This window comes from Cimex lectularius, unplaced genomic scaffold (genome assembly GCF_000648675.2).
Source record: "Cimex lectularius strain Harlan isolate CLEC.00 unplaced genomic scaffold, Clec_2.1 scaffold3, whole genome shotgun sequence".
In the NCBI taxonomy this organism is placed as follows: domain Eukaryota; kingdom Metazoa; phylum Arthropoda; class Insecta; order Hemiptera; family Cimicidae; genus Cimex; species Cimex lectularius.
The window spans coordinates 4,454,009-4,481,731 of NW_019392688.1; the positions used below are offsets into that span (position 1 = coordinate 4,454,009).

The 27,723-nt window shown below is 35.3% G+C and overlaps 1 protein-coding gene and 1 long non-coding RNA gene across 3 annotated transcripts in view; one reads left to right on the plus strand and one right to left on the minus strand.

Annotated features, from left to right (window-relative positions):
* LOC112126547 overlaps positions 1–27,723 on the plus strand; it is an 89,817-nt gene that overhangs the window by 16,236 nt on the left and 45,858 nt on the right. The window lies entirely within an intron of this gene.
* Positions 983–27,188, minus strand: LOC106662130 (trehalase). Of its 2 annotated transcripts, none has more exons than XM_024225853.1 (2): positions 27,076–27,188; positions 983–3,123 (listed from the first exon to the last, which is right to left on the minus strand). In XM_024225853.1, exon 2 carries the CDS (start codon positions 3,121–3,123, stop codon positions 1,261–1,263), a length of 1,863 nt encoding a protein of 620 aa, XP_024081621.1. In that variant the 5' UTR covers positions 27,076–27,188; the 3' UTR covers positions 983–1,260. The 2 variants fall into 2 exon arrangements, with proteins under 2 accessions (XP_024081621.1, XP_014241434.1); XM_014385948.2 differs by lacking the exon at positions 27,076–27,188 and adding an exon at positions 13,099–13,195.

The following is a 27,723-nucleotide window of genomic DNA, read 5'->3' on the forward strand; positions in this document are numbered from 1 at the left end:
CTAAAAACATAATCAACAGAATCATAAACAATTATAATCCAGCACAAAACATACGAAGACAAACGTACATGGCTCTTCCATTCGTCCTCACATTGTCAGACAAACTAAGTAAATTTCTCTCCTCAGAACACAACAAAATAGCTTTTAAAAACCGTAAAATAGTACATACACTGTTTTCCAAAATCAAAGACCCAACATAAACAGCCTACAAATCCGATGTAATTTATAAAATTAATTGAATGAACTGTCTAGCTACAAACGTTGGAATTACATCGCAATATTTAGGAAAATAGAAAAAACGACACGTTTATGACTGTAAAACACCAAAAACCAAACGCACAGCATTGGCCACACACTAGTTTGAAAAACAACTCAACTTTGATATCGAAAAAATACAAATACCAGACACGGAAAAAATACAAATATAATCGCAACTATCTGGAAATGATTTACATTAACAGAGACACACAGCACTAATTACAGAACAGATACATGCAAACTTAGTCGTAGCTAGCCAACATCATAAAGCATAACTATTAATTAACCTTAATTTTATATTTCACTTTCCTTAGTTATCATCCTTCCCAATATTGAATGCCAGAATATCATCATTCTCGACTACGATCAAAGAAAATTTCCCAGATTTTCCACGTCTCCCACCCCTCATATCATGTCAAAACGGCAGAATACAAATTCACGTTTCACAACACTTTCACACAAAACCAATACATCCCAAAAATAAGACCATACTTTATGCGAATATGAAAATTTCAAAATTTATATTTACAACTTATATTGTATTTTTTCCAATCAACATATGTTTTATAATTTACCCAGTCCCTGAAGATGACCCGAATAAAGGTCGAAAAAAAATAAAAAAGGTGTTTTTCTAAACTACCTCATTCTTGGCCGCTCCTCATGACTTCAACAAGTTAATACTAGCTGGGAGGCTTTAACTCACCAACGAATCAAAAGACAATAATAATCAGTATTACAACATTTTAATAATATACTATACATATTAGGACATTAGTTCTAATGTCGTTGAACTAAAAGAAAAACACTTGGCATGCGATGTTATATCGCATTATCGAAAATTCGCAACCGGCTTAACAAATTCTCGCCGGCGAGGATATTTGAAGCCGGTTTACAATAATATATCACACTTTTTAGAGTTAAGCACTTAAAACTATATTTACATTCAGTGCCGTAGTCATATTTACATGCATTTGAAATTTGTGGATTGTAGGTATGGTTCGTTTAATCGGGTATCCTGGTGTAGAGGTATCCGGTTGGCCTCGGGAGGATCTTCTTGGCGTAAAGGATGGCTGCGACGCATCCTGCGGCGAGGGTCGTCTGTGCCAGGACCAAGGTGATCAAAGGTGCGATGTGCGCAGTCGACAGGGCGAGAGAGACGGCGCCCGCTTTGGCCTCTTCCGGTGAGGCGGACAGCCTATGGCCGTACATGGACAGGAGATCCATGATGACTCCGTTGGACCAGCCGAAGCCGAGTTGTACCTCGTACTCGCCTCCGCCACCCCCTTTTCCGACCACAACGGAATCGTACTTCTCGTACATGTGGCCCGAGTCGTTGAACGCTTTGTAGTTGTTGAGTACCCACTTCTCGGCGAGGGAGAAGGCGAGCTCCTGGGCCTCCTTGTCGCCCGTCTGTTCCAGGCCCGTAATTACCATGTGCTGGAGCGGGGGCCAGGCATTCGGGTAGTCCCACTGCTCTCCCGAGTGCTTCAGGGTAGTCGGTATTCCGCCTGGGTAATCGATTTTCTTCAAGTACTTGACCACTCGGCTGACGTAATAATCTTTTTTCTCTGGTTCGTAGCAGTTGGTCCACAGCGGCGCGACGTTGGTCGGGTAGAAGAAATCCCTCTTCAATCCGTTTTTGATATCGTAATCCAGCCAAGCTCCCGTCTGTTCGTTCCACAACACTTTGGTGACGGCCGTCAACCACTCGGCGGCGATTTTCCTGTACTGCGCCTCCTTGTCCCAGTTACCCAGTATGTGATGAAAATCTGCTAATATGTCGGCGTTCTTATATAAAATCGAATTGAGGTCGACGGGAACGATACTTTTTGCCTTCGAATCCAAGAGGGACCCATCGTCGGTTCCGTTGGTGACGAACCACCTCGTGCTGAAATCCCATCCCGTTTCGGCGCAGGCTTTCAAATGCGAATAAAATTTGTTTTTGTCATCTTCATCTTGGATGCTCTTTGCCAAATTATAATCCTCCTTGTAGGATTCCGGTCTGGGCCCGTCGGAGAAGTCGTTGTAGGTAGCCATCTTGTAGACGACGCCGTCTTTCTCGAATCTGACCGTCCTGTTCGTCATCCAGAAGTCGAACTCCTTCTCCATTTCGCCGATGTGCTCTTTTATGAAAGTCAAGTCCTTCGTGGTTGCGAAATACGTCTCGACCATGGGTATGAAAAGAGGCGGCTGAGACCTGTTGACGTAGTAGATCCTGCCGCCATTCGGTATCAGACCGACGGTCTTGATAAGATGGACGAAGTTGGAAAGCATGCCTCGCACAGTAGAGTACATCTCGCTCTCCAAAAGGCCTCTTATCACCCAGTAAGAATCCCAATAGTAGACCTCCCTGAACCGCCCTCCGGGGATGATAAACGGATAGGGTAGATATATGATAGAGTAGAGCTGGCTGTTCTCCCTGACGTTCTCAGTGATTTTTCTACCTAAGCTCTTCCAGATCTGGTTCAGGTCGAAGCCCCATTTCCTCAGATCGGCGTCATTCACGGTGTCGAGAAACCTTGGGTACTCCTTCCAGTCGGCCGGGGACCATTCAACGAACTCGCTCCCCGGAGGTTCGAAATTATCGTTCACGTACTTTTTGATATCCTCCACCGGGGGGACTCCCTTAGTCGCCTCCATCAGCTTCCTGAAGTTGCTCTTCACCTCCTCGGGGCTCGTCTTGATTTTCATGTCCACGAAAGACTTGGAGTCTTTGAAGATCTCGTTGATCTGGACCGTGTGAAGGATGTCCCCGTAACAGTAGATGTCGTTCTCGCAAGGCGGCCCGTTGGACGCGTACGCCGCGGCGGTGATCAACAGGAAGAAAACCGTCTTCATTGCTTCCCTCGGGACTGGCCACTTCATCTGAAAAGAACGAAAGCAAAGTGTTACTATCGCACATACGGTCCAATTCGAAACCTGACCGGCCGCTAATGGCACAAATTGAAAGCAACCCGTGACCCGGCATTTGCAACAATTGGTGACCTAAAACGGATTCTCCTCCCGCCAAATCACATCTCCCCATTCATCGTACTGCCACTTAAATCTATTTATATAAATCGTCCTACCTTTTTACCATTATTCATAAACCGTTGGGCATTATTAAATAAACATTTTTTAAAAATATCTTTATAAAAGCTATTATTGCAGTAGATAAGCATAGGCATTTAAAAATTAACCTTCATTAAAAAGTTCAGTTTTTTGCATGCTGAAAATTATATATTGACTAAAACTTAAACATAACATTAATAACTTGTTGTTTACCTTTATAAAGTGTTACTAATGCTTTTACACTCTTTAGATTATAAATCAATTAAATCAGTTCAATTTCATTCTTTCCAGAGACAACTTTTCGAGTGAGTAAATTGGTATGGTTAAATCGTTTCCTTCCATGAAACCACGGTTTTAAGTTGCGAAGATATCGCCCTGGCAGATGCTTTGGTCAACTACATATCCCAAGACCTGGGGGTTCCGCGGTCTACCATCCATGTTGGTCGAATAGAAGGTGGTGGTCGATCCAGATGTGTAATGGCTAGAGATGTGCGTTTTATTGCTCTTACCGTATGGAACCGTGATTTTTCGGCTTCCTAGATAGATAATTCTCCAAACGGTCCGTAATGTACGTGTGAGCTCTGAAATGTCATCAGAAAGCTACTCTGATAATTGCTTATCCTGCATGTGGACTACTACTGCAGAGGCATCGAGTAGAAAGTCGATTATTCGCAAATCAGCATCTAGCTCGGACACTATTGAGATTGGGATCACATTGGGACGATATTCTCTTCAAAGAAGAGTGCCCGTTTGGTTGTGTCTATCAGGGACCTTCTGTGGAGAAGAATTAGCGATCGCTTTGTATCAGCGTGTGAGTTATGTCCATGTCTATACTGAACTGATATCTTAGATAGTTTGACTGCACTAATGTACATTGAAGAAATTCTGCTGGAAACTGTGGTCCCATTCGCTTCATTTATTGGGGACAACGTCTTGTTAATGCATGATAATGCTCGAACGCATGTAGCCTCGAGTTGTCACCCATTACTGAGAGGATGTAGAGATTACCAAAATGAATTTGCCAGCATCTCCTGACATTAATCCTATAGAACACTTAGGGGACAGGATAAAGACACGCGTAAGACATCGTTCGCCGACTCAAACAAGCGTACACCTTCAACCTCCGCGAGGCCAGAGGATATAATACAAAGAGAAAAACTAGGCAATACATGGTTAGTTAAAATATTATTCTATAACTAAATAATTTTCCTATGTTTTGGTGGATTTTCTTTCAAATCATAATTGACAATTAAATAATTTTTATAAAACCTTATGAATTTCTTATTTCATTTAATCTGGTTTAAATTAAAATAATTATGTTGTAATTAATAAACCGATGGAAATATATGTAGTTAATATGTAAATAAATGCGACTGCCTGTTTTTTTTAATCTATGGTTGTATGTTCTTCGTCGAAACGATTAATGTTTATTTATCAAATGTTGCTCGAATTTAGATATCTGATCGTTATTTATGATACTTTAATATTGCGCCACAGGAAACAAATCGCCTTTGATCTCATTATATGATTAGTAACTACTAAACGTTTCAACGAAGGATGATTCCTATTCAGATTAATTAACTAATGTTAAATGAATATGCAAAAACAATAAAGTATCGTAACACGACTGAAGCTGGCATTAAGTTTGATAAATATATATGTAAGCGCGTCTCTTCTGTTTTGGGCCCAACCCCGGAGAACCGAAAACTAGGTCCCAGAGGTTTTCTTATGATCGGACCTACTACATTAATTTTAATTTAATGATCAGGCACCTTTTTTTGATGTATGAAATTCCAATATTCAATTCAAACCAAAATAAATACGAAACCAAAATATTAATTAAATTTAAATCTTTTATTACAATTTATTTTCAAAAAAGATTACTATTTCTTTTATTAATTATTATTTTTAATTAAAAGAAGCTTTTATTCTATAATAAAACCTATTTCAGAATCTACAAACATTAATTTTACAATCGAATTTAATTCTCGTTTTATAAAGAAAAGTAAAATAAAGAAAATTATTATTGCTATTATTATTAATTTTTGACCACCAATTAGAAAATACAATTAATATTTTAACATAACTTTTAAAATCAAATGCTTTCTCTTTTAGTTTTCTTTATAAAATACATTTTTTGTGACAACCCTTTTTTAAATTAAAATACAATTATTAGTTTTAGTTTTTTTGACGTCAAAATATAAAATTTACTCACTTCAATTGTGTGCACACCAAATTTTTCTTCATTACCAATTAACAGCTTTTAACCCACGGAGGACAGAAAAGGAATTGCTTTTTTGATTGAAAAAAATAGGACTTTCCTAGCCCCCTACTCCTTTCACTGTCAGATGTGTGTGGAGGGGCATGGCGGTATATTCAAATCGAAATGTTACATATATATATTTATATATATCTAAAATAGTGGTAAAAGTGGAGCATTGAGTCTTCTGAATTTTTGATTACGTCATTAAGTTTAAGCTGATACTGCAAATTGAAACAGCGTAAATATAGAAGATAGTATTCAGCGTTCTTGGTTCTGCCGAATATAAAATTTATTCAAGCATAACAGCATAAGCATACTTTCAATTCAGCCATTGTGAATACTCGGCAAGGTGGTTGAAAGTTATATTGAAAACCACGTTTGATAACAAGAAATTGAAAGTCAAATTATGTTGGAATTAATTGGAGTGTTTTCCGCTAAACCGGTTTTTTATCTATCCGTTTATTATAATGCAACTTTTCTCCCACCCGTTCAGGGTAATTTACGTAACCCTGGAGGTTAAAATCTCTTTCAAGGACTTGGCCATTGTCTTTTCCGTGCCTGCACCTCCTGTGCTTTGTCACTCGGTTCACTCGAATTTATATATATTTTAAAAAAGAATTTATTTATTTTTTTCCCGATTAAAAAAAAACAGTAGGTTGACTCTAAATCATGAAAAAACATTAACGCCAGTTTTAAAATTTTTGAGGAGGTAGGCGAAATTTAATGGATAACTTGGTAAATTCTAATAAATAAAAGGAAATGGCCTTTTATCCTAAAATGTAAAAAATCACATTTATTTACTTCAAGAGTGTACAACTATTACTACTACTACTAGTGTACTAGAAAATTATGCTTAATTCAACCTATAAGCGATAAACGAAACTTTCTATATGGCAGAACGAATTCTGATTCAACATCCTCAGATAAAAAGGAAAATTGCTGGGTAAAGGGAATTTTTTCCATTTTCACTCTAGTAAAATATAGCCTGGAGAAGTTGGAAGTATTTTTCCACAAAATATCAAAAGACAATGCCTCGATCAAGGCCTTCAGACGCCGTCCTTGATTTTTAGAACGACTTCGCCCGATTCGAAAATTTCTTCTGAATGTGCTGTATGCAGAACATGTTGCACATGAAACTTCAACAAATTCTAACGGATTTCGTCACGATCCGCCAAAAATTCCTGCCCTGGCCTCTTTAACGTCGAAACAGATGAAGATACCTCGTAGGCACCGGGTCTGATACGCAATGGTTTTTTCCCTTCCAGAAGCAAGGACGCGCAGCGTCTGAGCGTAACGAATTTTCCTACAAACTATCGGTATTTTTTACCGTAAAAAAACTTGGAATTGTCTTACATAAACTACTGACTTTAAAAAAAAATTAACTGTGTAGACTCAGACAAAAAATGCTATGAAGAACGGTACTCAAAAGGAGCAATCATCGCAAAATCAAGTTACTACGTACTAAGTTATCTATACATAGATAATTAATGAAATTATTATAATTAGTTTTTAATTATTTTAAATTAATAGATAGTTAATTGTGTTTTATGGTTGGTGTTTGTAGAACAATCACGCCAATTATTGACCAACGCCCTTGTCCATATATTTTTCGAGTATCAATTTAAAATCAAATGACTTTTGAAAAAAGAGAGGGTTTAACAAACTGGGAAGGTAGGGTGGCGTTTTTAAGTATGTTTAATAAAGAAGATAGGATAGAATTAACCCAGTCACTAAATTAAATCCCCACTTTTGGCTTTATGAGTCGGTCGTCATTTGCCCTCCTATTTTCCAGAAAGTCCGGAGACCGCAAATATGATTCCAGAGGCTTGGGAATTTAAGTATGGCGCCTAATTCGGCTCCGCTCTGGGCCCGACGCGACAAAGTCCTCCGGAACGTGACCGGACTTTGTAAATGGGAGAAGCCAGGCAAAGACCCTAGAGCAAGAACATATTTTATTAATCCATGATGTGTTTGATGTTCCTTTGGGATTAATCTGGATAGAAAAGTAAATTAATGAGAACAGGGCTTTAATTGTTAATTAGGACTATAAGTTTTGTAAAAAAAATATTTAAATCATATTCGGTTTCAATTTCGGGAATTTATAATTAAAAATCTGCGAGAGTTTACATTAAAAAAAAAAATGTTTTATAGATTCATTTTAAGGTACAAATTACTTTTTTACGTTTTGAGGACTTTTGTTATAGGCTCATATTACAGTTTTATTCGTCATCCCATTTTCCAAAGGTCATAAAATATTAAACTCTTTAAAAAAAATATAACATCTGTTTTTCACGGCGAAAGGACATACGGGAAGAAGATAGGATCGAGACGATCCTTCGACTTCTCCGAACTGTGCCAAGGATGCGGCAAAAAACCCGGAGGTCCTAGTTGGTCCTGGTGCTTCGCGTTATACCCAACGGTAAAAGGTAATAGCCCACATCTTATCTTTATTGACGGTTGAAATTGCTGCCGGGGTCGGTTTCCCGACCAATTTTACCAACCATCGAACCTTACACGCCATAAAGGATATAAAATAAGAAAAGATTATCCATTTTTAAAAACGAGTAAAACATTCAATGCGACCACAACTGCACCTGTTAACGATTTGTTGTGTGCCGTTTCTATTACCTCGTTTGGACTGTTTTGCTCACGGTTTATTCTTAAATTAGTATTAGCGAGATTTTGGTTGAACTGCTGAACGGTTTACTTCGATTTTGATCAAAGATGTTGTAACTTTGCGGGCGCGTTCTTATTATTGAGCCATATTCTTGAAATAAAACCGTTTCGCTTCCAGGGTCGCGTTTTCTTTTAACAACCAAGGACGATTTCTTCTGTAAAGTCAAATGTGGTTGAGGCTCTTAAAACTCAAAATTGGCATTCTTAAGCAAAAACGCTGCATTCAATATCAAAAAAATAAAAACGAGCGTTTTCACCTGGTTTCTACTCCGGTAAAATGTAGTTCAATGAATATCTGTTGCAATCTTTAACCTAAATGTGACCAGAAAGAAACGTGCTTTTCGATATAATAACAGTGGTAATAAAGTGCCGATTTAGCCTAGTAGAAAATGAAACAAACAGGTTTATCTTAAAATTGCCTTTCCCAAATAAAGAAAAGCGCACTGAATGTTTTATGAAATATAAAGATAGTTTAAAATTTGTTCCATCAAATATTAAAAACGTATGAGGTCTTTCGTTAAAATCTGTAGATAATATTTGATCAGGTCAAATAATTTCTTGGCTAAAATAAAAACATTAATGTAAATTTATGGAAGTCTTCATTGAAGAAATTGTAACAGGAATTAAAAAAAAAAAGTCAAATAAATGTTGAAATATTTTGGTTAATCCACTTAAAATGTATCAAAACTTGTTTTGATATAATTGGCCAAATGTACAACATATTTTACTTTACTCGCTCTGTTGATTCATTCTGATTTGTTCTGATGAAAATAACTGTTCTTAAAATAAACGGCCAGGGATGTTTAGCAATCTCTTTTTTTTTCTTTAGTGTTATATTTTCCTGGTCGGCTAGGGTAGCTGCCGAGTTTTCTCCACTTCGACTTTTTTGATCGACAAAATTCGGCTTCCCGTAGGATTTTTGATGGAACTTCATCGATTCACTTATCATTCTTAACCGGCCCTTCCACAGGTGGTGTAAAGACTGCAACTCATGTACACACGTGGGTACGCAAATATTTCTTGTCTAACCTAACTTAGGATGAGAGAGTACTGGATATTCCGCTGAGGGGCCAGCATGAATCACACTAATAAATACATTAACATCAACTAGAACAATTAAAAATTTGGGAGGCACCGGACTTTTACGCTAATAATTCGGGGGGTAATGTACTTTCCGACACAGATCCACATATAAACGTCCAATCTAATAAATTACACCACAAACCCCTTGTCATGTACTCACTCGGGGTCGTCGGTGGCCGCAACGGTTTAGGCATTGACACGGCGCTCATCACTGTAAGGTAAAGGTCCCGGGTTCGAATCCAGCGGCCTTGCATTCGAACCCGACAACTTACAAATGGGCTTTTTTCAAAAACACCGGCACCCGAGGGTTGATATGACCTCTGCTGTTGCGAACCCTCGTAAAAAAAAACTCACTCACTTAAACGATAACCCTAAAAATACATTATTTCAGGACGATAAAACAGCTTAACTAGTCCGGTGGGCCTTTGAGGAATGCGCCACGAACCCCTCCCCCCTTACACTCAATCATTGAACCCATCATGCTAATAAATACATTCATTCAGGAGAGAAAAAACTAACCTAGTTTAGTGGGTCTTTTGGGTACTCCATATTCCGCCACAAAACCACGTGCCGAAAATCATCAAATGTGACACCATACGCATTTATCAGCTTCAGGTACCTAACAAAATTTTCACTTCGTTCACTGCTGGTCTTAAAATTGGAATGTCTTTGAGATTCATGGATAAGCCACGCCTTGTTCTGTGCGACGCCAATTGAGCACTATAATAAGTATTATTTTATTATTGTTAAAAGATATTAAAAATTGCATTGATATTATTGGGCCAAATTGACAACTTGTTACTTCATTTTACCTGTTCTGTTGGCTAGATGGTTAGATGATTCATAATTTATTTTGACTTGTTTTAATGTAAATAACCGTCTAGAACGTACGCGGTCAGCAATGTTGAGCAATCGCCGTTGTTTTTATTATTTTTCAATTTGTAATCGTTTGGAAAAAAAGCTAACAACTGGCTTTTGTTATCAATGAATCCCCCTTCCGACAAATCGTAAAAAATGTGACTTTTATGTACAATAGAATATCTAAGTTAATGAACAGAATTTGTTATGGGAGAATGAAGGGTAATACCAGAGGCAATGTGGATTTCGAACCCACGCCGAGAAGCTGTCCCACTAATATCGTTAAAATTAAAACTATAAAATTTATTGACAAAACTACGTTTACATTATTTATTCCCTTATCAAATGATATTTCCTTCCTATCTTGTCCTATCAAATGCATTGATGTGCACTTCATGGATGTGTGTCTTTCCAGGAATCCATTACGTCGTTACATTCGTAAGACCTATTTACATTTGAAACCAATATACTAGTCTCATCTTGTTTCATCTCACAAATATCCGAAATTGGTTTATTTCCAATTTTATATTTTATTTGTGTATTCTTTTGTTAAAAACTATTTTATTTCGAGAAATAAAATACCCCATTATATTTAGTGGTCTGATTGATCAAATTACTTTCTTCAATTAATTACTCTTTTTATGTATGTCATGAGAAGGTCGTGGGTTCGAATCCCGCTCGTGTCACTAACTTTTTCATTTCAACCAAGACCTTACATAAAAAGAATAATTAATTGAAAGAAATAAAATAACTTCCAACTACGTACGAATAGTCCAAAACAATATAGCGCCAAAAATTTGTCGAATTGTTTAACTGCATTATGTGTTTCGTTTGATCCATGGCTTTATGCTCTGAGGAATTTATTAGACCATGAAAATGACATTCAAAAAATACAAATAAATTCGTTTTGACCGTTGTACATACATTCTTAGCCTGGTGAAATATGAAATTTTGACCTTATTTGCACAGTAGGTAACGTGACATAAGGACTTTAGATTTTTTATGTAACTTCTTCGATTCTATTCTCATTTTTGGCCCTTCCAATGGAGAAAAGGATCTGTAACTCATGTACGTACGTACATACATATTTTTGTGGTCTGACCTAAGTTGATCTCAGAGTACTGGATATTCCGCAGAGGGCCCACCATCATAAAACAATAACGCCTAAAAAATTGGGGCATTGAAAAGTATGTATTTTGTATGTACCAAGGTTTTAAACTGTAATGAATTTAGTCGTTTTTTTATTACTTTAATTATACAATGTATAGTTGAGTTGAAAAATTAGTATCACAAGTGAATTTTTCAACTAAACCATACTTTGCTTAGCAAATAAAGTAATTACTTTTGTTCACAGGTCGAACTTACGAAGCCGAAACCCGTATGAGTATAACTTAACCCAGCCAGAATAGACGGACTTGGAAAAGTGAGCAATGTCTGTTCATCCATTCCGAATATATAATAGATTAACATTGAATGTACATACATTAAAGTGACATAATGGCTTATAATTTAAACGTTTTAGAAAAGTTAAATTCACTAATTTCGTGGTCCGCTTGACCAATATATTATAATTAATTAAGGTTTTTGGTTAAGATAAATAAAGTGGATCGAGATCACGATAGCTCAAGTGGTAGAGCAGCGGCGTATCAAGCCGAAGATCGTGGGTTCGAATCCCGCTCGTGCCATTGACTTTTTTATCTCAACCAAAAACCTTAATTAATTGTTTTAGAAAAGGGTTAAAGATTGTTTCAGGACGTCTGGAGCGGTGGGAAAGCAGAAATATGATTTTACATCAATTTAATACAATAAATTTAAAACTGCTAATCGGTTGACAATATCTTTTATATTTGCACCATTTTCCATATTTTCTTTTTATTTTACTTTTTAATTGAATGAAAGTCACTTTTTGAAGAATATTTCATTCACATTTGTTGAAATGCGTGTGACTCAGTTTTGAAAGTGATAATAGTTAAACCAAGTAAGATTCCCCTTGTAAAAGTTGGCTGTCGCAATGCTCATTTGATAAGATTGTTTTCAAAAATCCAAAAAATTCAAAAATCGAGTTAAATGTTTATGACAATAATAAAGAGATTAAGAAAACACAGTTACATATTCTTTACTATTTCAAAGTGTTCTTTGGGCTGCACACTTTTATTAATAACAAGTAATAAAAGCATATAATTCTTCTCTTTAATACGCATAAATTTGAAATTAAGAACAAAATCCGTGTAATTTTTCTCATTAATATCTGAAAATTCATACGCATGAAAAATCCATGATGATTTATGTTATCGCTTAACTAGCCAAGCCAACAAATGCGAACATTTGGAGAACAGTTCAGAGAACCACGAACTTTTAAAAGCCATTTCGAATTTCGAAAAATATGATGATTTAGAGATTCTTATTGAGCAGCATGTCAACTGAACGCAAAAATAAATTTTTTATTTTATTAATGTAAACTATATGTAAAATCCACAATGAGGCTTTAGGAGTACCTGCGAAAGTTCAAAATCTTCCAAGCCCCTTAAAAATATGATGATTTAGAGATTCTTATTGAGCAGGATGTCAACTGAACGCAAAAATAATAATTTTATTTTATTATTGTAAACTACATGTAAAATCCACAATGAGGCTTTAGGGAGTACCTGCGAAAGTTCAAAATCTTCCAAGCCCCTTTTAATAGTTTTATAACAAAACAAACCGTTTATTACACTATTGGTTAATACTAAAAATTGAGGAGAGCGAGAGTAATTGAAACATAATTCGAATGTCGGCCGCAATTTAATGTAGAAAGTACGTGAACCGAGTAGGTTAAACAGGTAGGTTTATACGGTAGAATATCCAGTAGAAATAAAGACAAATGTATAAAAAGACATGCAGAATGGAGGTTGTATAAGAGAAAGGCTCACCGACGGAGAGTCGCAGACCTGCCAAGTCGCCTTCTATTAACTGGTGTAAAATAGTTTGTCCAACAGAACTGGTTTTATCTGACGTCACGTGGGCGTGTTGGGGGGCTCGCCTCGACGTCATCGGGCAGCCTTTTCTCCCACTTGCCATGATAGGACGAAAAAACGGCGTCCAAAGATCGTCCGAGCGGAAAAACACGCTGTTACGACTATCTTGCTCAAGTGATCTCTTGCAGACCAAAATTGGACGATTTCTTTCTTATTATGATCAGGGACGTAATGACATCCAAGAAGGTGGGGCATATGTGACGACTTCTGAAAATATGTAACCGCTTTGACAAATCTTTCCATCCAATGAAAATAGAAGGACAGAGAAAGGTGAAGCAAATGAGTTCATAAAGTCACATACCAACTACATTAATGTGTCTGTTACTCTTTTCTATCGACATGCATTCCGTAACCATCTGGAAAGCCGTCTCCGCTTCAGCGGTTTGCCTTTTAGTATTAATGATTATTCGGAAATCGAGAGATGCTGTCTTGTGTGATGTAGGTTTAGAAAAACATTTTCTCTATCGTGCCAACGTTTCGATCTTTATTTAGATCAAGTGATCTCTTGCAGACCAAAGGGGGACGAATGGGACCGATTTCCCTTCTTATTATGGTCAGGGAGGTAATGAGATCCCAGACGGGGGGGGGGCATATATGACGACTTCTGAAAATATGTAACCATTTTGAAAAATCTTTCCATCCAACGAATCCGTGGGGAGGATGAAGATCATCATCATCATCTGTCATTTTGTTAATTTGTGCCCGATACTAACTAACAAGGGGACGACCACGTTGATGTGTCACAGATTTGGACCAAACTTTTTTTGGTGATTCTACATTCCAAAACATTGGACACGTATCCGCCACTTCTCGTGAATTGGCCCTGGTGTCGCCAAAGAAATCTTCTTTTTAATATTTTATTCGCCGTTCTACTTGCTTAAATCAACTATGTGAGTATATCATTTTATATAATTTTTTATGCAGATTGCGATAAAAATATAGTAAAAGTTATCAAAGTTTATCAAATAACCAAAAAAACTCAACAAACCAAATTTATTCAAGTAAAGTAGGTCATAATATTTTCTTCCTTAAAACTTCTATGAAATTTCGCTTCAGCACCTCTAGAACCGTCTAGTATAAATTTTCGTTTAAATTTAAATTTACTGATTATTTGACCCCTAAAATTTTTCCGATTTTTAAGAAGTCGTTACCGGAATATCTGATTGAAACGGCTATAAATCAAAAATAGCTAAAAGGATTTTAACTTCAAACATACCATTTAAAAGAAGAAGGTAGCTTTTCAACCACCTATGTAGCATAAATATATATAAAAGATTTCTATACGAAAATACTCAAAATAGGAAAATTATTTGTCAAAAGTTAACCTCGGTTTTTTTTGTTTTATTTATTTATTTTTTAATGGACATAGTAGTCCGATTTTAATGTTTGATACAGTCATAAAATGAACTTGACAATTCTTCCTTTAAGAAGATTTATCAACCATGAAAATCGGTCTCCCAGGTTTTGAGAAAAATTATGTTCGAACTTGCACTAGTAATGTCAGTCGCGCAGGGTCGTCAAAATTCAGTCAAAAAATTAGTTTACGCAAATTTCCGCTAAAATCGGTATGTAATGGTTTTCTAACGCTAATATCACGACAATGATTACTTAATGATTAATTACAAGTTTTAACCCTTTTTTTTGGCCGACTTTTCTTACCGAATGTTTGTTAAAACGTGCAAAAAAGCAGCATTTTGTTGATTTATGTTTTTGAATCATACCAAATTCAAATATTCTCTATCGAAAAACATTTTTGTTTTTATGTTAACTAACAATGAAACTATTATTCGAAAAAACGACATTTTTTTACATATAAATAATGATTTGCGCTCATTTAATTAAATTTACGTTAAATTTATAATGTTTATTAATATTTTAATTTATGCTATTATGTTATCAAAATTGATCAAATAACCAAAAATTTCTATATAATTAAATTCTATATAATTAAATAATATATCAATTCGTTATTCTAAATTTATTATAATGGAAGTTGGTCAGCAAAACTTTCCACCACATTCTCAACAAAAATCAAATTCATTAATTTTGAAGCAGGAGGGACCAAATATAATTCTGGTTCAATGAATGTATTAGTTATTTATTAATATTGTACAAAGTAATACATTTTATTATAATGTCTCCAATATAATTTTAGATTAATGTTTTGTGTACTGAGATCTGTCTATGTATGTAGAGAAATTTAATTTTTCGGCAGTTGATTGTAATTTTTATTGTATGTGCATTTCATTATTATTTTTATTTTCCTTTATTTGTATCAAGATGATTGTTTTTGTTTTTTGACAACCCTAAGACGGTCTCAATGTATGTATTGTATTTATATTTTTTAATAAGCCTTTTATTATTATTACATCATCATTAGTAAATGTTTACATTTTAGAAAATGACTAGATCTGTTTTACCTCTGTACGCACTATTTTGATAATTTTTTATAACATTTAAAACTATTTTATATTTATATTGTATATTTTACTACACAAATTGTTTTGCAAGATGTACTAACATAATCATTTACTCAATGTCAATGTCTGCCATTTCAGCCGACGCCATTTTAAAAAGAACTGAATTACAGACGAGTGCCGTGTCGAGTAGATGTGAAAGATCACGTAAAAATTCGATTCTCTTTGAAATAATCGTTTACCTGCCGTCCGTTACCTGACTACCGGATAAGTCTGAAAAAGGCCTTATATTTTATTGTCTCGATCTTACCAATCCGGCTGTAAGAATCGGGATCAGAAGATTACACGACGAAGGATTAACGGAATGGTAAGTTTATTCCAAAAAATCTTCGATCGGCGAGCATTAGGACTAATCTGATCATTGTCGAATCAAGAAGAACCGCTATGATACATATAATCATGTACATATATGTACAAAGTTTCCTTCTTTGTCATACGGAAGGGCTTACCGTCGCAATTCCCGTTGGGTTTCGAGGACGTGGGCTCGCAACACGTTATAATTTTTTTCGTATGATGATCAATCAAAGCCGTGGGTGCAGGGATTCGAACCCGGAACAGCTAGCGAGGCCGAAAGAAATCAGAAGCCCTATCCAATCAAGAGCAGTTCCACCGCCCAGTATGAAGATTATGTACAGTGTTTAGAAAGAAATATTTTAATTTGTCAATAAAGACTCTCATGCAATTTATTTTGCTATAAAGAAAGAAGAATAAGCAACTACGACGAGGTACTGGTGGACTGGGGGAAGGGTAGTGGAGTATATTGTCCGTATCACTTATTTTAAGAAGAATCTTTCCAAACATTTGGAATATGGCAGGGACTAATCTTAAACAAATCGCCTGGACGAAGCATTTTGTACTGGTTTGCCAGTTTGTACAAAAAAACAAACAGGACCATCTCCTGATGATTGGGATGTAATGTAAGTAAGCACATAATTTTAATGTCTTTTGTTGGAACATTTTTTCATCCCCATTTTCTCCCTTCATGAGTGTGGAACAGGGTCGATGAGATTTAGTTAGTCCAACCAGAGAACAGTCGGAGTAATTTGTTCCTCTTCAAACTTGGAAGAATCGTTCTGATCTGGGGATTACCTTTGTGACCAGGGAAGGCTCCCTTATCCACTCCAAACTGGAAGACTGGTCGCTGTCCAATGAGATCGAAAATTGGAGAGGTTTATTTTCCGCATCATAATTTTAAGAAGAACCTTCGCTTAGATTTTTAATGTGGTGGGGATGAAGTAATGAACTGAATGAAGCATTTTGGAATGGTTTGCCATTTAGAAAGCAAACGAGCCTACGTCCTGATGATTCGGAATTATAATGAACAAAAGCTCATAATTTTGAGGTCTTCTGGATTTAAACGCTTTATTTACGGTGTTCAGCAGTTTATTTAGTTCGGCAATCCCCGAACAGATCAGATTAGACTGATCCTTGTCGAACTCCGAATATATATATTCATTCCTGATGTAGAACTGCTAACCCTCCAACTTCTGGTCAGAACCACTTTAAAATACTTTTTTCTACTACGTTAATTGAAAATGCGGTAAACTGTGACAGACGCCCGAACTGCTCGGACACCCATTACAAATGAGGATCACGTAAAGTGTGTTGGAAAGAAATTCTTTACTTTGTACAAGGCCATTGTAACTCAAGATAGACCACCGTACAAGGAGGAAGGATATGCAGTCTACTTGAAACTGAACTTAGAAAAGTAGTGCAGTTTATTGTCCGGATCATTCTTTACAAACAATCTTCCAAAATGTTTTTAATATGATAGGACCTAAAAACTAATCTTGGCTCTTAAAAACCAAACAAATAAAAAGGATGAAATATCCAACAATATTATGATCAGGGATGTGCCAAATTGGAATCAATACATTTCATTGAGTTTGGCACAATATCTTGCTATTTAAACCTGATTCGCCCATATTAAGTTTATTATGTTGTTCTGTTTTAAATCTACTCCTTGGTGATTAGGATGTAATAAAAGGAAGCACTTCAGTTTAATTACGTTTGATGGATCTACTTTCATCCTCTTTGTCCCTCTTAGTCCAAGCAATCCTTACCCAGAAATAGTCGTAATATTTCAACTGTTTTTCTCAAAAGTTGGCAGTCTAGTTATCTGTAAACCTCAAATTGAAAGCTAGGATTTTTACCCGACGAACTATCAGTATTACAAAAGGAGACGAAAGAAGGTACGAATAGACTGTGGCAGAAATGCAAGATTTAAGTGATACAACTTTATAAATGAATACATACATTCAGGAAGATTTAAGGTCCAATCTACCTTTTGGGTGTAGTGAACGAGGGGTCAAACCACTGTACAGTACATATTTAATAATACAATTAATTAAAATTTTAGAAAAATTTACAGACGAATAAAAAATTGAAAAATAAAAAACCACGGGCTCTGCCGGAATTCGATCCCAGAACCGCTAACCACGTAGCCACCACAAATAAACATAATCAACCTTATCACATGTCTGATTTTCCATTAGAATATCAAAGAAACGAAGTTGCATATTTAGATATATCCTCGTATAAAGATAATTATTTTAAATAATTATGTAACATTGTCAATAAAATTAGAAAATTTGATTGGTTTTCGCAACGTTTGTGATTCCGTCGTGGAGCCACCCCGACAGCTTGGCTGACTCGAGTCACGTTCTTCCCGCTAAGCATTTAGAGAATGATTGTTTAAGACTTAAAGTTACGTCAGGTTTTGTATTACCTTGAAAAAGAAATCGACTTTCCGATCTGGGAATCAACTTGAGCTCGGTCAATTTTATTAGCTGGTGGATTCAGCTGAAATTAGTTTTAAAATGGCGAAACGACCAGTACAAACAGTTAAATTACTAAAATAAAAATATATATCAAGGAAGGTCAATCCATAACGACATGTTTGGAAGGGTTGATTATTCTTAGTTCAGACAACGCGTGCAAAAATTAGATAAAATTTGTAATTCTTGTCCGAATAAAACTAATGCAATAAAATGAGTCATTTATAAAACAGAATGATTGTACGAAAAAAGAGTGATTACGATAAAATTAGAGTACCGATCAAATTTTATCTTCAGTTTCTTTATCCCTTATCGTCAGGATTTCGTCGTTTTCATTTGCAAATTTTAGGCTGCCTCACGCGGTATATTATTATTTTAGTTTTATTAACGGCGAAATTGCCATCTCGCCGGCTCTGGAAGCCGGATTGACCTCAACGCCACGGATAAAACGGATAAATTATGTCAGACCGAGTAAGTTATGATTGTCCGCAAACCAAGAACGTTTTAGTCTTTAAATTTGACTGTTTGAAAACTTTTACCACGTGGGCGGTCTTAGTTGTCTGTCATATTACACAAACCTAGATTGGTTCTGTTCAAAAACTATGATTTTGTCAATGGAAACTAATTTTTTATGTATCTTTGCTTACAATTCGACGAAAAGCGCGGACGACATTTCTGCTGGAAAGAGTTCAGAACCGATAAAGAGCTTTAGGTCGTGGGTCGAATCCCGCTCTTGGCACTAGCTTTTTCATCTCTTATCGTCAGGATTTCGTCATTTTAGGACACCCCTTTTTCTACAAGACTCATACAACCGTGGAGGATGCCGAATAATATTGATAATCAATTCTAGAATGGTTTGTCTGATTAAAGCAATTTTCTTCCAGAAGAACTTTTCGAAAAGCACAATAAATAACGAGAGGGTGAATAGGTTTGGATCTAGGCACTACGTTGGGTGATGAATTGACCTAGGAGTTGACATCCTCCGGAGCCGAACCTCGGTGCTGGATGGAGATAAAACCGATGTCTGCCCGGGACTGCCAACCCCCGGGTTCGGTTATTCTCGAGCCTTCCGGTAATTAATTTATTGTAAATTACAAAAGCTAGAATTGTCGGGGGATCGCGAGGGTGATATGTCCAACTCTGTACATATATGTACACATGTCCATATAGAAATTATGAATGATGGAGTGAATGTGGAGTTCAATCCTTTTTAAAATGATGGTTCCTACTCACAGTAAGTTGTTTCGCAACAATCCGGATTTCGAGCTCTTTAGCTCATCATCAGGTTCTAGAAACCCTTCAACCTGATGATGAGCTAAAGAGCTCGAAATCCGGATTGTTGCGAAACAACTTACTGTGAGTAGGAACCATCTTTTTAAAAAGGCATGTCCATATATGTGCACATTTGAGCTTATATTAATCAAAAATAACAAAAAGCCAATCAGAAATCCCTAAGCTGGTTTTAATCTATACTTGAAGCGTGGAGAAAAATTCTCTATTTAAAAAAAAATAAAAAATATTCTCTGAATATGTTCCCGCTCGCCTTGGAATTAATTACCTATTAACACAACGGAATTCGTTCGAATGAAACATGATTTTAAAAGGACAATACAATATCATTTGAAAATAAATACATATTAACACATGGACGATCAAAATACAAATTTAAAAAAATAATATATTATTAACGTCACCTTCAGAAATGTTACAAATTTCTTAATGTGTTTAATATGAATATGTACCATAAAATCCTGAAATGATATATATTCAGGAGACGAATGTTCTATAAGCGGTTTATCAAAAAATGCTTATCTCGATCTTAAAAGTTATTTCTAATAGGCATTTTGTGAATTGAGTGCATGTTATGTATTACAAGTACTGTTATAATATAGAATCTCGAACCTTTGGTTTTTTATTTAATTTTTTTTTTTTAATTTCAATAGTTATATTGATACCTATCGGTTCACGAGCACTGTGGTGTACTGGCGTTTTCGGGGTGTTCGCCTACTCGTATTACAAACTTTGCCATTAGATTCTACATTCAAAAAGGAACCAAAAAGTCCTAATTAATTGTGGTCCGAATCTCAACAGTTTCGGAGATATTTCACTTTTTCTGATTTTTTTAAGATTACACGACCGTGCTTCAAATAAACAATGATAACTCCAAAACTAAAAGGATTTGGACAATTCCGTTGATAACATTGAAAACTACTTTAAATTTCCAATAAGATGTGATCAATACTAAACTTGTAGACCTTCGTAGAATAAGAGTTTTAGTAGCGAGAACTTTGAAGAAAAAAAAGATTTTTTTTCAAAGTTGAAAAACATACTATGATGATTCTAAACTACTATTTCCAAGCCAAGAGACCAGCAAATCTCAGAAAACGTACTACATTTAATATCCTTTTTAGTGGTGCAATTGCTTTTTTAATTTCTTTTCTTCAAAGATGAAGAAATTGATGGAGGAAAGGAAACAATAACCTTTAGTAGTTTAAAATCACCATAGTAAGTTTTTCAACTTCGAAAAAAAAAAAAACTTTTTCAAAGTTCTCTCTACTAAAGCATTTATTTCTCGAACGTTTTTTTTTTGCCTGGGGCTTCCGACATCTAGGTCATTTCAGCCCCCAACTAAATATATATTCTATTTACCAATTTCACTAATTTCGTGGTCCGCTTGACCAATTAATACATTACAATTAATTAAGGTTTTTCGTTGAGATGAAAAATGAAAAATGGCAAAAAAGGAGGGAAAACTCAAAAGGTGGGGTTGAGATAGAAAGTTGATGTCCGAGTGGATCAAGGTCACGATAGCTCAAGTGGTAGAGCAGCGGCGTATCTAGCCGAAGATCGTGGGTTCGAATCCCGCTCGTGCCCTTAACTTTTTTTCATCTCAACTAAAAACCTTAATTAATTGTATTCTATTTACCCTTTCAAACACTACATTCATACAAATAAATACATTCATACACATAAATACATCCATACAGTGCACTCATTCCGTTTGGTCGGTGGAGTACTTGATATTCATCCACCGACCTATATGCAAACTAATCTAGATTTGGGTCGATGGAGTACTTTTACAAATATTCCGCCATCGACCACGAACACACACTCATACGCTCTCAATGTTCGAGGGGCGATGATGATGTTATATTTCACCCTCACCCCTCGCCATTCACGCTAATAAATACATGCACTCAGACAAAACATATAGGCACACAACACATAAGACTTATATACAATATAAAAAAAACAATTTCCCCTAGAAAGCGGAACAGGGGACCCAGAAATCCGCTGCAGTGCTCGAGTACCATTTTCAGATTGGATGGCATGCCTACACGCTCCCTGTAGGGAGCCAAGGCATGACATGTTCCCAATATGTGGTACACGTCGAGCAACCTTTCTCTGCATAAGGGGCACCGGCGCGGGCTTTGTACTAGATAGTCTGAAAAAGTACCACACTGGCTCTTTTTTAAAATAAACTGTTATAAAATATTAATGACTGACGACCATTGTTTTAACCATTGCGTTAACTCACCTGAGGAAGGATTAAAATAAATCCGAACGTTGTGGATAAAAACTGGTTGTGGTTTTTTTTTGTGGTTTTTTTGAGACGACCTATTATCCCACCTTCAAGACGGAAAATCATAAGTTTAACTGTTGAGGTGAAATATAAGAAAACATCGTTACAATAATAAATTCTATAATGGTGCAATATCGTTTGAAAAGATATATATGGCAAATTGCCGAACAAAATATAATTAAAAATCAGCATGATTCATTTCACTTTCCGTAATTTGTTTAAAAATGAATATTTACCGGAACATAGTGGAAAAGTATATACTCAACAAACGATAAATTTTGATAATTCCGCAATATAATTAAAAAAAAAAGATTTGGTCGTATAAATAAAAAGGTCTACATATATGATTGATATTAAATTAAAAAATGTATATTATTCACTTGTCTTTTCAATCTGATAATAATTTGATATAAACTCGTTTAGAAATGAATAGTTACTGGAATATCATTGAAATAACAGGGTATCCTTATTTAATGGCCCGGTTGAATTTTTTTTCAACGTATAATGTTATCAAAAAAATATGTATTTAATATTTTTAGTGAAGTTTTACAAATTTCCCTTTTTTTGAAAATATTTGTTATCACCACAGAACCAGTACAACTTTGAAATTTTAAATGGACACGTTTACTTATTTTTAATTACTGTTTTTAAAGGATTTTTACTCTGAAAACGGTGGTGCAATAAGAATTTAAATTTGTCAAACAATAACAAAGTTATAGTGTGAAAAGATTGTGAAAAGAAATATCTTAATTTCGTTTTTATTATTAAGTATCTTCATTTGATGTTTTGGCGCTAGTCGGTTTTATGAATTTCTTGGAATGATGTTGATGGGTCTACTAGCAGTGGGTACGCACGTTTTTAGGTAATAAACGAGTACATTTTTTAGAAGGGTACTCTACATGTTTCGAACAACATGAACAACAAACATGAATACACAGAGATGTTCGAAACATGTAGAGTACCTTTTTTTTTAACAATGCAACCGTTGATTATGTCAAAAGTGCGTACCCAGTACTAGTAGACTCATCAATATCATCCCAAGAAATTCATAAGCATTTTCCGTAATATAATTCTTAATTTTTGCCTTTAACTGTCAATCATTGTTTTGATATTAACTGGTCTTATTGGATTTAGACAACATGAAAATCATCACGAACTTTAAATATTCTTCAATAAGTTTTTATCAGCCAGTCAAAATGAGCCGAAGGGTGCGTTTTTCGTGAAGATCGGGTTGATATGCATGATAATTTTATTGAAAATGGCGAAATTGCTCGTCGTGCAATCGAGTTTTTCCAGAAATTTCCCAATCGCTCCCGGGTGAACCACACATCTCTTTATCGCATTGCACACGATGTGAGATGTGGATCTGTATGATGCCCATCAAGAAACCGGCCACATCATTTTGATGAAGAATAAAATGTCTTATTGTCTCCCTTTGGAAACTAGAAGGAATTTGGGTTTTTCAAAAAAAAAGATTAGTTATGTCCTCAGAACATACAATTTTAAATCATATCAATCTCGTTTTGTCCAAGGGCTTCGGACACTGATTTTGATAATTTTAATGTTCCTTTCGAATATGTCGATTTGGGATCCAAAAGAAAATAGTCTCCCATACATCCTGTGGATTGATGAACCAAAGTTCACCACAATGGTATTTCAACCAGTGGAATTTTTGAAACTGGGTGTAAGAAAACCCCGAACGATCCATGTAATCACCAAGTAATTCACATTCTGTGCCATTACCTTGTTATTATTTGTCTATTTTATAATCCGACTGCTACATCGTTTTCTGTGTAAAAAATCCTTTATAACAAAGTAAGTAAAAAGTATACGTTCTCAAATTTCAAAGGTCTACTAGCTCTGAAGTACACTTACAACAAATATTCAACAATAAGGGTAAAAATTTAAAATTATTAATTAATAATTATTTGACTAAAAAATATTATTTTTTTCGGTTTTTCGATAAGGTTATCTGTTCTAGAGAAATTCAGGTGACAATTTAAAAAGAACGACTTGTTATATTCAGAAACGATACAATGTACAATATTGTGCCATATCATTTTAAAAAATATATTAAAAATGGCCGAATAAAATGAAAATAAAAAATCGATATTTGCTTAGTGGTCATAATTGACCATATTAATTATTCTTTTTATCTATGGTTTTTGGTTGAGATGAAAAGAATACTTGATTGGAAAAAATCTATGTTTCACTTCACCTTCCAAAATGTTAATAATTTCTATGATTATTCAGAAATCGTGAGATGCGGTCTGGTGTGATGTAGGTTTCAGAAAAACATTTCCTTTATCGTGCCAACGTTTCGATCTTTATTGAGATCATCTTCAGGGCTCAAAGAATAGCACAATTACGCAGAAAACAAACACTTTGAGCCCTGAAGATGATCTCAATAAAGATCGAAACGTTGGCACGATAAAGAAAATGTTTTTCTGAAACCTACATCACACCAGACAGCATCTCACAATTTCTGAATAATCATCGACAAATGGCCACTAATCACCACACGTTATTCAGATAAATGTAACATACACTCAACAAACCATCCAATATACAGGTTATTTTCTAAAAGTAAAAATGTCCCCTACCTGTGCAAACCGGTACTGCAATCATTTTTTTTTTCAAATTTTAGTCTATTTTCAACAAATACAGCCGATATACTCGAAAATAAGTAGTAACTACCACACAGTAAATGTCGGCAGTTTCACGCAAGGCTTTTGGGAGAAAAAATTAATTGGTAACTGAAGCCAAGCTATGAAGTTTTGTGGTATTTGGGTATTTATCTTACTTTCTGGGGCAAAAACCATTCTTTGACGTATCTACTAGACTTAGTATCTACTGGACCTCAACCCCCTGAAATGTAACATTAAAACGCTTTTCATACGGTCATCCTCACTATAACACAAAAATATATATACAGATTATGTAAACCGTGGAACACTAAGCAAATTCATTTCAAAGCACGTAGATTCAAGCTTTATCATTATGGTTTTTCTCTATGGATTGCTGATTTTAGTGATGCACATCATGAATTTAAATGGTCTATTTTGTTAAATAACAAGTATTGTGTTTAAACACAATCTCCTTGAACTCCACGAAGAAATTTCTATGTTCAAAGTAAGAAAGGTCAATTTATGCAAATTTAGGCTGCCTCACGCGGTATGATCGTCACGTCGCGGTTTTATTAACGGCGAAATTGCCATCTCGCCGGCTCTGGAAGCCGGATTGACCTCAACGCCAGGGATAAAACGGATAAATTATGTCAGACCGAGTAAGTTATGATTGTCCGCAAACCAAGAACGTTTCAGTCTTTAAATTTGACTGTTTGAACGTTTTTAGCACGTGGGCGGTCTTGGTTGTCTGTCATATTAAATAAGCCTAGATTGGTTCTGTTCAAAAACTATGATTTTGTCAATGTAAACTAATTTTTTATGTATCTTTGCTTACAATTCAACGAAAAGTGCGGACGACATTTCTACTGGAAAGAGTTCTCTTGGCACTAGCTTTTTCATCTCAGCAAACGCCTTAGATAAAATTTATAATAAATTTAAATAATTAACACGGACAATTAGGACTACTTATACATATATGGATTAATATTGAAAGGTGCTTAAAAACAATACAGACTATTGCGTTGAAGTTTAGTTAAGACAAAATATATACATGGAATACTTCCTCCATAATAAATAATAAATTAGTTAACAATTTGTTGTAGTCGTGAGGAACTGTCAAGAAAGTGATAGTTTAGAAAAAACCCTTTTAATTTTTTGTCCGATGTTTCGACCTTTATTCGAGTCATCTTCAGGGTCTCGGTAAATTACAAAACATATGTTGATTGGAAAAAATACAATTTAAGATGTAAATATTATTTTTGAACCAAGTATTTCATACTGACATAAAGTGTGGTGCTATTCTTGTGGTGCCATATTGATTTTGTAAGAAAATATATTAGCACCACACTTTATGTCAGTATGAAATACTTGGTTTAAAATGTATATTTACATCGTCAATTGTATTTTTTCCAGTCAACATAAGTTTTGTCATATGCCCAGGCCCTGAAGACGACCCGAATAAAGGTGGAAACGTCGGCAAAAAATGAGAAAGGTGTTTTTCTATATCACCTCTTTCTTGACTGCTCCTCACGGCTTCAACAAATTATGAAACAACCGATCACTAAGAAACACACAAATTATTTAACATTTTTTATTTTAGCACGGAACTCCATCGGAAACTAAAGAAAAATAATTGGCTATAAATACATTTTTTTAGCTTAGATATATTTTTCTACCCGTTTTAACGCTTAAAACTTTATTTCTCCTTCATTTGACTTCCTCTCGCATGGCTTTCTAAAATCATGGTCACTGAAATTATACATTACATATTTCGCGGTTCGCACTGTGGTTGTTTCATTGTGTATATTTTTAGTTTAGACACCGTTCTCTTATCAATTTCTGTTTGATTTCGATATTTTGTGTACAAGCTTAATTAAACCAGAATTCAATACTTTAACCGTAAAATTACTTTAGCTTTCTCGTATATCTTTTTTCAAATTTCTATGTGTCGAAAACACAAAATGTACAAAAGGTAAGATGACGGTTAAATATTAACTAAAGAGTCCATTTTTATTATTGCATCAAAATCATTGCATAAAACGGCTTGTGCTAAGCAACAGGCCGTAACATTCCCCCTAAAAAAGCATACTTTTAGGTTGGCAAATTGCAAAATAATTTAGATTAAATTGTAATGTTTAAAAATAAACTAAATTATTTTCTGCTTTGTATGTTTCTCAAGTTTGATCCAAAACCGGGTTGACCCAACAGGTGGTTTAAACCCCCCTCCTAACTAAAAGATTAAAATTTTCCGATAATAATTATACAAGATAAATACAATTATTACAATATATCAAATATAATGATAAAAAATATTTTAAAAACCGAAGATTATAGTGAATAACTTTACAGTTTCGCCTAGCTTTGTTATAATTAAAAAAATAGAGGTACGGAATAAAAAGTCTACTAACTCAGAATCCATTTCGGTGTTTTGAGATTTCGCGTTCCTCTGCCAAAACTGACCCCGACCAATCACCGCACAGTCGTGGAGTCGGGTATGATAAGTCTGTGCCGAACACTGAAACTGAAAGGAGGAGGGCATAGTTAATACATAGCAGCTATCCTCGAGAGGTCTGGAGGGGCAAGACCCCCACCAAAGGTCCGGTTACGTCTTGCTTCCAGTGCTGTTTTGAAAAGAGGAAGTTGGAAGGAATTGCAAAAACCGTGCTTTTCGGTGGGGTTCAGTGATCGAGGATGAGGAATTTGAACGATTTCAAATATTCAAATAATCCGGGAAAAATGAAATATGCAGGTTCGGCTGATTTCGCCATTTTGGACCACCAAAGAACCCTCCTAAAGATGGCAAAATAAGGCAGACGAATGATGATCAGGCAAACATAAGTTTATCGCCTTGTTGGCAACAACAATTCAAAAACAGGGAAAAGCAAGAAAATAGAAAATATTGGTAAGCCTATGATAAGAAGAGAGTCCAATAATAATCACAGGCAAAACAAGTTTTAAAGCAGCCAAGCTTTTGACGTTATATAGTGACATCGTCATGGCCTTGTTTGTATATACAAACGAACACTCTGGTTCCTCTTGGTATAAAGGTATGATCT

Excerpts from the sequence above, each read along its gene's own strand:
- LOC106662130 (XM_024225853.1), bottom strand. The coding sequence starts at position 3,123 with ATGAAGTGGCCAGTCCCGAGGGAAGCAATGAAGACGGTTTTCTTCCTG.